At 43.9% G+C, this 11,647-nt stretch overlaps 2 protein-coding genes across 3 annotated transcripts; both read left to right on the top strand.

The window, feature by feature from the left end:
* The first annotated feature begins 223 nt into the window (after nt 1-223).
* On the top strand, nt 224-5,698 carry LOC131668784 (gamma-aminobutyric acid type B receptor subunit 1). 2 transcript variants are annotated; one of them, XM_058943217.1, is made up of 11 exons: nt 224-454; nt 521-619; nt 738-872; nt 944-1,114; nt 1,218-1,716; nt 1,793-1,920; nt 1,984-2,520; nt 2,587-2,830; nt 2,920-3,314; nt 3,399-3,567; nt 4,713-5,698. In XM_058943217.1, exons 1-11 carry the CDS (start codon nt 302-304, stop codon nt 4,733-4,735), a joined length of 2,553 nt encoding a protein of 850 aa, XP_058799200.1. In that variant the 5' UTR covers nt 224-301; the 3' UTR covers nt 4,736-5,698. The 2 variants fall into 2 exon arrangements, with proteins under 2 accessions (XP_058799200.1, XP_058799199.1); XM_058943216.1 differs by having other exon boundaries at nt 3,399-5,698.
* A 1,291-nt stretch (nt 5,699-6,989) lies between these two features.
* Nucleotides 6,990-11,603, top strand: LOC131668783 (uncharacterized). The gene is made up of 7 exons (XM_058943215.1): nt 6,990-7,063; nt 7,123-7,414; nt 7,479-7,726; nt 7,794-7,976; nt 8,049-9,524; nt 9,600-10,180; nt 10,251-11,603. The coding sequence occupies exons 2-7, from the start codon at nt 7,130-7,132 to the stop codon at nt 10,256-10,258; spliced, it is 2,781 nt and encodes a 926-aa protein (XP_058799198.1). The 5' UTR covers nt 6,990-7,063; nt 7,123-7,129; the 3' UTR covers nt 10,259-11,603.
* The last annotated feature ends 44 nt before the right edge of the window (nt 11,604-11,647 follow it).

Here is an 11,647-nt window from a genome sequence, read left to right as displayed (position 1 = left end):
TCAGGGATTGCCAGGTCCGTTCGTTTATCGAGGTTCGGTCGCGCACCAACGCACAGGTGGTAAGCCACACGACGTTACAGCGAAATAGCGAAACGTTCGAGCGAAATATTACAGCGATTCGCCAGCTGAATCAATAAGTGTTTTCCAGGCGCGATATTGATCGCGGCGGCAAAGCACCAGCGGAGCTTGCGCGCGCGCAAAGCTCGCCACAGTTGCGCGCGACACGAGAGGGCAGAGAGAGGCTCGACGCGAGCGGGAGGCTCGTCGAGGTGCTGCTGGCCAGCCCGTGAAGCGGCAAAGCATGCTGCGGGCCAGCCTCGGCTTGCTGGTCCTCTGCGCGCTCGGGGAGCGCGCCTCGTCGGCGGCGGCGGCGGCGGCGGCTCGCGAGGACAATGTGCTGCACATCGGCGGCATCTTCCCCATCGCTGGCGAGGGCGGCTGGCAGGGCGGACAGGTGAGTTGCCCTCGTGGCGGGTCGCTGGCGTGGGAAGGCGAGCGCAATCGAATGTCTGTGTCGCAGGCGTGCATGCCGGCCGCCAAGCTCGCCTTGGAGGACGTCAACAAGCGGAACAATCTACTGCCAGGCTTCACGCTCAAGCTGCACTCGAACGACAGCGAGGTAGGCGCGTAGTTGGCCGCTCGCCAAACGGCCAGTTGGCTCTCGTTTACTCACCTGAGACTCGATGGTTTTTTCCGCCGCCGTCGCCGTCGCCGCCGCCGCCGCCGCCAACACCAAGTGCGAGCCGGGACTCGGAGCGTCGGTCATGTACAACCTGCTGTACAACCCGCCGCAGAAGCTGATGCTGCTGGCTGGCTGCAGCACCGTGTGCACCACCGTGGCCGAGGCCGCCAAGATGTGGAACCTCGTGGTGGTGAGTACGCGCGGCCCGCGAGTCCGCGAGTCGAGGGGCCGGCGAATCAGCCTGGTGTGTCTCGGTTCCAGCTGTGCTACGGTGCCTCGTCGCCGGCGCTGTCGGACCGGAACCGCTTCCCGACCCTCTTCAGGACCCACCCGTCCGCGACGGTGCACAACCCGACCAGAATCAAGCTGCTGCAGAAGTTCGGCTGGTCCCGCATCGCCATTTTGCAGCAGACCGAGGAAGTGTTCATCTCCGTGAGCATAGCCCCGCGATCGTAGAGGCGTCGGCGCGGCGCGGCGCGGCGCGGCGCGGCACCGCATTAACCATAAACCACCACCGTCCGTTTGTCCGCGGCAGACCGTCGAGGACTTGGAGGCGCGCTGCAAGGAGGCCAACATCGAGATAGTGACCCGGCAGAGCTTCCTGTCCGACCCGTCGGACGCGGTGCGCAACCTGCGCCGCCAGGACGCGCGGATCATCGTCGGCCTGTTCTACGTGGTGGCGGCGCGTCGCGTGCTCTGCGACATCTACCAGAACGGGCTCTACGGCAAGTCGTACGTGTGGTTCTTCATCGGCTGGTACGAGGACAACTGGTGGGAGATGAACCTGGACAAGGAGGGCATCGGCTGCACCAAGGAGCAGATGCGGCAGGCGGCCGAGGGCCACTTGACCACCGAGGCGCTCATGTGGAACCAGAACAACGACACGACCATCAGCGGCATGACCTCCGAGGACTTCCGGCAGCGGCTGAACGGGGTGCTGAAGAAGGAGGGCTACGACATCGACAACAACCGCTACCCCGAGGGCTACCAGGAGGCCCCGCTCGCCTACGACGCCGTCTGGTCGGTGGCCCTGGGTAAGCGCGCGCGCCTCGAGCGAGCCCGAAGCCCGAGTAACCCCGTGCCCAAATTTTCCGGAACCTGCCGCCGCAGCCTTCAACAAGACCATGGACAAGCTAAGCAAGCAGGGCAAGAGCCTCAAGAACTTCACCTACAACGACAAGGACATGGCCGAGGAGATCTACTCCGCGATGAACTCGACGCAGTTCGTGGGCATCTCGGTGCGTGGGCGCGGGCGGCGGCGTCGAGGCGCGCGGCACTGACGCTCCATCGATTGCTCGCAGGGCTACGTGGCCTTCAGCTCGCAAGGCGACCGCATCGCCCTGACCCAGATCGAGCAAGTGGTCGACGGCAAGTACGTGAAGCTGGGCTACTACGACACGCAGAACACCAACCTGACGTGGCGCAACATGGAGCGCTGGATCGGCGGCAAAGTGCCGCAGGACCGCACCATCATCCGCAACCTACTGAGGACCGTGTCGCTGCCACTTTTCGCCACCATGTGCGGCGTGTCGTCGATCGGCATCTCCTGCGCGCTGCTGCTCATCGTCTTCAACGTGTGGAACCGGCAGCGCAGGGTGATCGTCTCGTCGCACCCCGTGTGCAACACCATCATGCTGGTGGGCTGCATCGCCTGCTTCGTCTCGGTGTTCCTGCTGGGCGTCGACGGCCAGTTCATCGAGGCCCGCCAATACCCGCGCATCTGCCAGGCGCGCGCCTGGGTGCTGTCGGTCGGCTTCACGCTCGCCTTCGGCGCCATGTTCAGCAAGGTCTGGCGCGTGCACCGCCTCAACACCAAGACCAAGGCCGACCACGCCAAGGTAGCAGTAGTAGGCTAGGAGCTGCCGCGGCGCCGAGCGCACTCTGACCGGGCGCTGCCCACCCAGCTGTTCATGTCCAAGCAGAAGGTCTCCTCGATCCAGAAGAAGGTGCAGCCGTGGAAGCTGTACACGATGGTCAGCATCCTGCTGGTCATCGACATCGTCATCCTGACGGCCTGGCAGGTGGTCGACCCGCTGCAGCGCACCATCGAGGTCTTCCCGCTGGAGGCGTCCATGCAGGGCGACGACGATGCCCGCATACGGCCCGAACTCGAGCACTGCGAGAGCGAACACAACAGCGTCTGGCTGGGTAAGCGAGCGACCGATCGACCGACCGCCGACCGACCGTCGACCGGCGGCCCTCGATGTGTGTGACTCAGCGCTCCGCTCGGCTTGCAGGCATCATCTACAGCTACAAGAGCCTGGTGCTGGTGTTCGGCCTATTCCTGGCCTACGAGACGCGCAGCATCAAGGTCAAGCAGATCAACGACTCGCGCTACGTGGGCATGTCCATCTACAACGTGGTGGTGCTGTGCCTGATCACGGCTCCCGTGACCATGGTCATCGCCAGCCAGCAGGACGCCACCTTCGTCTTCGTCTCGCTGGCCATCGTGTTCTGCTGCTTCCTCAGCATGGCGCTCATCTTCGTGCCCAAGGTCATCGAGGTGATACGCCACCCCAAGGACAAGGCCGAGTCCAAGTACAACCAGGACGTGGGCATATCCAAGGAAGACGAGGAGAGGTATCACAAGCTGCTCAGTGAGAACGAGGAGCTGCAGAAGCTGATCGCGCAGGTGAGCCGCCGGTGCGCCCGAGTGGCGAGTGGTCGGTTGAGCCCCCATCCCCCCCAGTCTCACGGCCCGGCTGTTCGCTTGCAGAAGGAGGAGAGGATTCGCCAGGTCAAGGCCAAGCTCGCCGAGCGGGACAAGGAGGGCGGTCTCGGCGACGGCGCTGCCGGTGGCCTCCACCCAGCGGGCAGCGCGCCCAAGGATTCGCTCATCGTGGCGGACTTCGTCACCGGCGAAGGCACCTCCGACAGCGCCATCGGTGGGGGTATATCCGTGCACACCAGATCGTCCCGGGCTTCCGGTTCTGACTTTGAATTTTCAGAGTCGTACTTGTAAAGACCGGGCACACGAGTACAAACTTGCCGGCCCCTTTCTCTCTTCGCCTTCGGCCAGTCGACCGCTCGACTGCTGCTGTCCTCTTTGGACTTTGCGCTATTATCGCTTTGTTGCCGCTCGCATGCAGCACTCGCCGCACCCGCCGTAATTGCAATGTGTGTAGACAGTCGGAGTAGCAGTATTATTAGCGTTAGACGCGCCAAGCAAAACGAGTCAAGAATTGTAATTCAACGCAAACCATTTTCCAAATGCAAATCGTTCCAAGCTATGTACTTGGAGCTGTGTCGTGGGTCCAACTATAACAATGAGAATCAAACGTCTACTCTGCGAATTCTCGGATATCGGTATATCGGGATATCGCATACAATTATTACGTATTTTTCGCACAAGACTTTTTCGTACTTTGTTACGTCGTATTTTTTCCACGTTCTCCGGCCTACCGTAACACCACGAGCTTTACACCTTCTCGGTATCTAAATTTCATTCTAAATTTCATTTAGAAGCCGTGTGACAGCGAAAAATCTAGCTTGAAAAATGCAGTGTGCGAGGAGCCTTGGAATTTGGAAAAAATAGATTTTGCCGAAAACAAGAGCCGCCGTAATTGCAGTTAAATCTCGTTAGTCAATGTCTATTCGTGCATCTTGTGTGTAAGCCTCATGAAGTCTGCTCCCAAATTTTCATCATTTCAATGACTGCTCGTTGATTGTGGCTGTCGAACCTGACAAACTTACTAACGAGATTTAAAGGCCGGTCTTGTCAAAACGGAGCCATTTGGTCAGTAGAATTTGGGAGTCTTGATGAGGTACTGAATCTTGTGCGCGATCGAATTGCACCAGTAAGCAATGAATATTATGTACTGCCGAGTATATTGTACAACTTATGATAACTGGCTAAAGCGCCAACGACCAAATAATTTACGTCGACAGTAGATGTAAGGAAACTCGCTCAGCCCGAACGTTTGACAAATGACTCCGTAGGCGCTGACTGGCTATGCAGTCGCACGCGAACGGACAAGATTCGCTGATCTAACATAGGCGCATCTCGGCGATGCTCTCTTTTTGATTGCAGACGCTGAACACATGGTCGGCTGACATTGGGACAGTTGAAAGCGCGTCCACTACGCTTTCTAAAAGTGCAGCGAAGCTTCAACCGGATGCTCGAATGCGCCTCGATTCTTTTTCGTTTTTCGTCGCAGGGGGCGAAGCAGAGAGACGATTTTTTTAAATCGAAGCGCAATCCGTAATGTAGTTATGATAACGACTGGACAATTCTTTGGACCGCCGCCTAGCTGACTACGGTCCAAATAAAATCAATCGTTGTGATTGTAAGCGCTGTCACCGAGCAATATTGTGCACCGGAGCTTCAAACTACCTTAGATCCTTGTCATATTTTTCATCGAAATCTTTAAAAACACTATATATCTTGCTGTGATGTTTACGTGAGAAAAGATAAACGGTTTGTACGTTTCAGTAGTCGACATAATATTACTACTATCGTATGTGTTTTTATCGTTTGATTGTAGAAAAATCGTATTATCGCACGGAACATGGCAATTAACGTCCAAATTATGACAATTTGGTGAACTTTAGGAGTAGTTACAATATGTATAAATATACAGTTATTATATATACATTTAGCATGATATACCACGTGGAAGTGCCAATTGTTTCGCGATGGTATGTATCATAAGCTACGAAAGAAAATTCACTGATATTTATTGACTTATTGATAATTAAATAATAATTATAAAGGACTTGACAATTTTATGTACCATATAACGAGTGCTTGAGTATAATTAGCTGATGTGTTCTCTTGGTAACTATGATAACATTTTCTTATAATTTTATAATCACGTCCTCTAAACAACAGAACAAAATAACTTGCGTGCGCAAAAAAGTTAATACATACTTGCGTGCAACAACCAAATAAAGTGTATATGTAGTGTTTAATATACGCACACGTAAATCGACGAAGAAAGTATTGAAGAAGAAACAATAAAAACAAAACAAATCAATATTGATTACGCACTGTGAACTATGTATCGTTAGACCGTGATAAATATTTATTCTGGTTATTTTTCAATAACAAAATAGATTTGTTGATATGAAAAATATATATACCGTTGCTCTGATATATATGTATATATACGTACATGTATATGTATACATACATACATACACACATATATATGTATATATCTAAACGCATTCTTGTCCAATTCATTTCCACATCCAATGTTTCTATAAAATAATTTTTGGCAGCTGCTTTGTAAAATAGACAGGCTTTTTTTGGTACAGAAATGCACCAGTGCTGATAACTTTCATTTGAATAATTTGAAGTATTGCCTTTACTACTATTAACGTCATTTGTCGAAGTTTCATCGCCAATGTCACCGTTTGTTTTGGCCGATGATTAGAAGTTTACAATATAGTATTTTCCTGTGAACTAGAGTCAACATCTCTTATATTGACATTAGAACTTCTTAATTACAGATGGGTCCGAACTACAGCCGTAAAATTCAACCGCTACAATCTTCTTTCCTAAAAACAAAACATTACTTTTTGAATTAAAACAATATGCGATATTTCTTTGACGCGTTCCTTTCTTACAATTAGAGCGTATTACATTTACCAATCCAGCTTGTGTTACAAATTCCAGGAAAGGACCTAATATATAGATTGTTTTTGTCCTCCAATTAGGCTGCTCAGCCAATAATGCAAAAATTCGCAAAATTTGTTGTTTGGAAAATAATTTTATGTTTTGCTTTGTGATCCTACTATTTTTTTAATTTATATTTTTATTCGAACTAATTTTTGGAAAAAAGGCTGCGGTAACACAAATATACCATATTTTTGAAATCTCAAAATAGTTCCAATACGTAATGTAAGCAACTGCTGAATCGACATTTTTAATTGCCTGGTGTGAAATGCTAAGCGAACACTATTTTGATAAATTGATTGTCTGGTGCATGTTCACGTTTGAACACTATCAGCCATGTGTCCTCGCTCTTTCCACGCAAGTTAATCACTTTTCTCTGTCTCGCATAAAATTTTTTGCTTTTTTCACTGATAATCGCAGGAACGCGAAAAAAATACAATGCCATTGACTTTTGCCAGCCTGTTTTACCAGTACATAAATTTGCGGCACTGGATGCTCTCGGTTTCGACATAGCTGTTAAAATTATGGCCAATATGCCATAATTTACTGTGATAATGCCATATCGTTGTATGGAAAACAAGACCCAATGCGCAGACGCACAAGCAGACGAAATTGATGCTCAACGCGCGCGCGAAACCGCGCTTTGTGTGGTATGTGCGAGTCGCTTTTTTTCTCTTCTGTATCACACCGGCACGTAGATAGACAAAGGTGTTGGTAAATATACAATGCAACGAGCGTTCAGTAATAACAACAACGTCCACGTAAGTGCTTTCCAACAAAAAAAGTAACACGACACGACTGCAAGTGGGTGACTTTTTAGTGGCACGATGATCATCGTGCTATTCCACGTGATTTACTTTCTTGGTAAACTGGTCTATCGTCGCTACAACTGCGCCGATAGAGATCGAATTGTGAGTGGAGAGGTCAAGCTAAATATTAGTCAGGACAAAGACATGAGAGGGAAGATCAACTTGAAACGACGTTTTTCCAATGACAACGCGGATGAGAAATCCAAGAATAACATCAGATTTAATCCTCCAGCTTACATTCAGCGATATCAAGCTGTACTCAATGTTTTGACTCATCCGCGCTATGGAGGTAATCTCAAAAAGGTAAGGAATAAAGTTGTTTGTAAAGAATTATGAATGTTTCTTAATATTATTTCAATGATGCTAGATCGTGGATTTTGGTTGTTCTGAGCTTCAATTTTGCGTGTACCTTAAGAATATGACAGGAGTTGAAGAAGTACTGTTTGTTGATATTGACACAGATACCATAAACATGTATAAAGATAGAGCAAGGCCTTTGCATGTCGACTATCTTCATAGAAGGTCTTCCCCTTTAGTTATGCGAGTATTAGAAGGAAGTATTACTCAACCCGACCAACTTTTAGAGGATACTGATGCAGTTATATGCATAGAACTGTGAGTTTTATACTCTATAGTCAGTATTATGTACAAAATAAATATTTACCTGATTTATTTTATGTAGGATTGAACATCTCCACTCAGAGACTTTACTAGAAGTACCTCAGAATGTTTTTGGGTTTATAAGGCCTAAAGTAGCTATATTTACAACTCCAAATGCTGAGTTCAATGTGCTTTTTGATGGAATGACAGGGTTCAGACATCCTGACCACAAATTCGAATGGACAAGGAAAGAATTTCAAGACTGGTAAATGATTATTGTAAACACTACCTTTTATTAAGCTAAAAAGTTTCAAAAAATAAATTATGCTAATTGCAGGGCAAACAATATTATAGCAAGATTTCCAGAATATGAAGTGTCATTTCAGGGTATATGCAATGGACCAGAAGGAACTGAAAATCTTGGCGCATGTTCACAAATGGCAGTCTTCCATAGAACATGTGACCTAAAAGTTGTAAAAGTACCTGGCATTGAAGGCCTCTATAAATCTATAGAGGTGTATGAATATCCTTTTGAAATTGATAATCGCTCAGATGAGCAGAAAATTCTTGATGATGCGATATATTACATCAATAAATTTTCTATCAACCAAGAAGAATTTGAAGAGCAGATTCCATTGAAAAAACTATTAAAAACCATGTCAAATTTTTACATTACAGAAGATTATTTAAAAGAAATTTTGGAAAATGCAAGTTATACAGTAGTTGATAGAGATGATGGACTAGTTGTTCTAGTTCCTCAGCTAAGTTCAGAATCAGAAGGGCCTAGGAGTTGGAATGAAGATGATTTTTTAGATACTGTTAATGATTGGGATGAAGAACCAGGACCACCAGTTGGTTATTATAATCGTAATCAAAATTTAGATATCGATTTACTAGATGAACAAGATTGGGACAATGAACCATATATTACTGTAAGTAGACAAGCTGCAAATGAAAACAGTAGCACAAATATTGAAGAAGATTGGGAAGTTTGGGATCAACAAGATAATGCATCAAGTGCACAGATTGGACAGCATGGAGTGGATGATAATAATGAAAATACTAATGCTGATAATGCAGCAGCAAACAATAGTACTGCATCAATTCAACCAGATGATATGAGTCTCGAGGACATAGTAACTGAGAGTCGTTCTACTGAATTAGTTAACTCTACTTTAGATAGTTCCATAGAAATTTCTAGTTTTACAGAAACTAAGGGTTCTGATACTTCAGATACAGCAACCATTCCCTGCCAACAAACACAAGAATCTTTAATATGTATTGACAAGAAAATAATTGAAACAAACAGCTCAACTTCAGAAACAATAGGAAATGTAACACTAAAGTACTCAATGGATGAACCAGTAAATGATTCAAATAATTCGTCTTACAAAACTACCAGCATTTGTAGTATGTTTTTAGAACCATCAAGAATGAGTCATTTGGGTAGTACAGAACAATTTTTAGATTCTCCAATGCCAAGCCCTTTGATGGCTAAGCAATGTGAAAAATTGAAACTGGACAGTAGTGTATTGTTTAATAATATAAATGAAAGTAATTTTGAAGATCCAAAATACACAAGTTCTCCTCATATTCCATCAACTGTTACTTTCAAAAAAATAAAAATCACAGATACTCATATTGGAGTGTCTCCAAGCATAAGTGATGTAGATTTATTATGTTTTAATAAAGAGTCACAGAATATTGATAAGGGTGAAGAATGTTTATTAGAAAGTGTTGCAGATAAGAGCGATGATAAATATGATGCTCCAAGTACAGGTTCAAATGAACCTGTAATTGGTGAAAATGATAGGTAAGTTCATTTCTTTTTGTACTGCTTAATGGTGTTTGTTTAAACTCAGATTTTCATACTGTTATTAAATTATAGAATTGAGTGTTCACCACAAAGAAATGAAACTCCAGAGAAATTAAGGAACTGTACTGGTACAATACCAAAAAATATAAGTTATAAATTATCAAACATTACAGACAGTGCGCAAAAAGATCTGAAATTGGAAAGAATATCTCCAGATACACCGGAAAGCTTGTTGAACAGTTGGTCTCCAGAAATTATGGATTCTGGTTATCCAAATTCCAATTCACCTCCAGACCTATCTCCTGTGGATGATCTCTCCAGCATTGCACATGATCGAACATTAGACTCAGAATCTCCTAGTGTAGCTGACGCGCCAAGAATCGGATATTTTGATATGGCAGAAAATAGAGATTTAGCTAATAATAATTTGGATGACGAAGGTAATAATATGGAGCCTGAGGAAGAAAATCCGCATATTAATGACATACGGCCATTCATCAATGTTCATGAGAATGATTTGGAAAATGAAAATGACATTTATGTAGCGCGAAACAATGACTTTCCTATCTGGCTATTGAGACTGCTACAGAGATTTGACGCTGATGGAGTTAGAATAAACTTGCCAATACCACAACCTCCTAACGAAAATTTTGGTAAGTGTTGAAATTTTACTTTGGTGATAATTTGCCTTTATTTTAGAATAAATTATTTGTTACTCAACAGGAGATTAATCATACGTACAAGAACACTGATGAAAGACGCACTTAACGTTTTGTTACTTTTTATAAAAAAATAAAAGTATGAAGTGTTCACTTTGTGGATTTGTTCTTAATATTTGCAGTACTAAACAAGCATTTGTGGTACACAATTAGTGAGCTTCTGTTAGACCAATAATTTTTTAACAGAATCAATAATCTATGTGATATTTGGTCGAATGTTTATTTGAATGATATACGTATCACTTTATATTTACTGGGAAATTTCTCTTTAATAATCGAAAAGTATAACGATCATGTTAAATATTTTTTATATCATTTGAAAAGTTTTTGAAACAAATGTGTTCAACAGTTTTGATTTTGAACCAGTACATTTATTATAATTTTTTAGAGTACAAAAAATGAGAAAAACATTTTTTATAAAACTAATAGCGATGTATTGTTTTGGTTTTTATATTAAAAATAAAAAATATATTTATTATTTCTATGAAAATGAAAAAACACTTTTTATTGAAAAAAAATGTTGTGGAGAGCACTGTTATTCGATCATACTGTCAAAATAATAAAAATTAAATAAATACATTATCTATTTAAGTATGAATAAATTTAGACATTCGCGTTTCAAAATAAGAAAACGGTAAGGTTATAAACTATTTATAATTATTTTTCTAAAAAGTCTGAATAGTCTATACCAGTGTTGACAACGAAACTGAATCTTGTATATATATGTCATGTTCTATACAGTTCGACATTGTACAAATTAAGTCATATTTAATCAATAGTCAAGCTATCATGAGTGTTTTATCAGAGGCTGATATTGGATATAATTTCACCTAAAAATGATAAAATTTTATCTAATGACATACTATGAGATTCTAAAAAAATTCAAAAAATTCAAAAGTTTAGTCTTTATTATAAAAAAAACCATTGTACTCTACAAAGAAATTAAAAATGAAAGCCTATTAACTTAACAATTATTGTTATTTCATTCTTTGTTCAATCCGATTGTACATACAATAACTTTGCAGATTAAGGAAAAACATAGTTACATTGGGTTTTTTTCTTAACGTTATCACTACACGCCTAAATAATTCAGAAACCTTGCTGCATGGTTTTCTGTCTTCCTCCAGGAAATTATCCTCTTCAATAGAGTACAAGTTGCCGATTTCTCTATTGAAAGAACAGTGAAAAGTTATTTCAGCTCTATTTTCCATTTTTGCTGACTACAAAAAGAGGTTTTGTACTCGATGTGATTTTTTTGTGTACATCTACGTTAATCTCTGGGATAAATCAACCAAATTCAACGAGGGTATGCTTCCGAGATGGTTCCGTTTCATTATTGGCTTGATTCAAACTTTGGCAAGTAATTGCAAAAAATTTTAAGTCGGCTTTTTTAAATTAATC

This window comes from Phymastichus coffea, unplaced genomic scaffold (genome assembly GCF_024137745.1).
Source record: "Phymastichus coffea isolate CEN01 unplaced genomic scaffold, Cenicafe_Pcof_1.1 PCOF00083, whole genome shotgun sequence".
NCBI classification, from domain to species: Eukaryota; Metazoa; Arthropoda; class Insecta; order Hymenoptera; family Eulophidae; genus Phymastichus; species Phymastichus coffea.
This window is presented reverse-complemented; position numbering and strand designations above follow the sequence as displayed.

Coding starts and splice junctions, on each gene's coding strand:
- LOC131668783 (XM_058943215.1), top strand. CDS start 7,130: ATGATCATCGTGCTATTCCACGTGATTTACTTTCTTGGTAAACTGGTC. Junction 7,415..7,478: donor ATGGAGGTAATCTCAAAAAG/GTAAGGAATAAA, acceptor CAATGATGCTAG/ATCGTGGATTTTGGTTGTTC. Junction 7,977..8,048: donor AGGAAAGAATTTCAAGACTG/GTAAATGATTAT, acceptor TGCTAATTGCAG/GGCAAACAATATTATAGCAA.
- LOC131668784 (XM_058943216.1), top strand. CDS start 302: ATGCTGCGGGCCAGCCTCGGCTTGCTGGTCCTCTGCGCGCTCGGGGAG. Junction 455..520: donor GCGGCTGGCAGGGCGGACAG/GTGAGTTGCCCT, acceptor TCTGTGTCGCAG/GCGTGCATGCCGGCCGCCAA. Junction 3,315..3,398: donor TGCAGAAGCTGATCGCGCAG/GTGAGCCGCCGG, acceptor GTTCGCTTGCAG/AAGGAGGAGAGGATTCGCCA.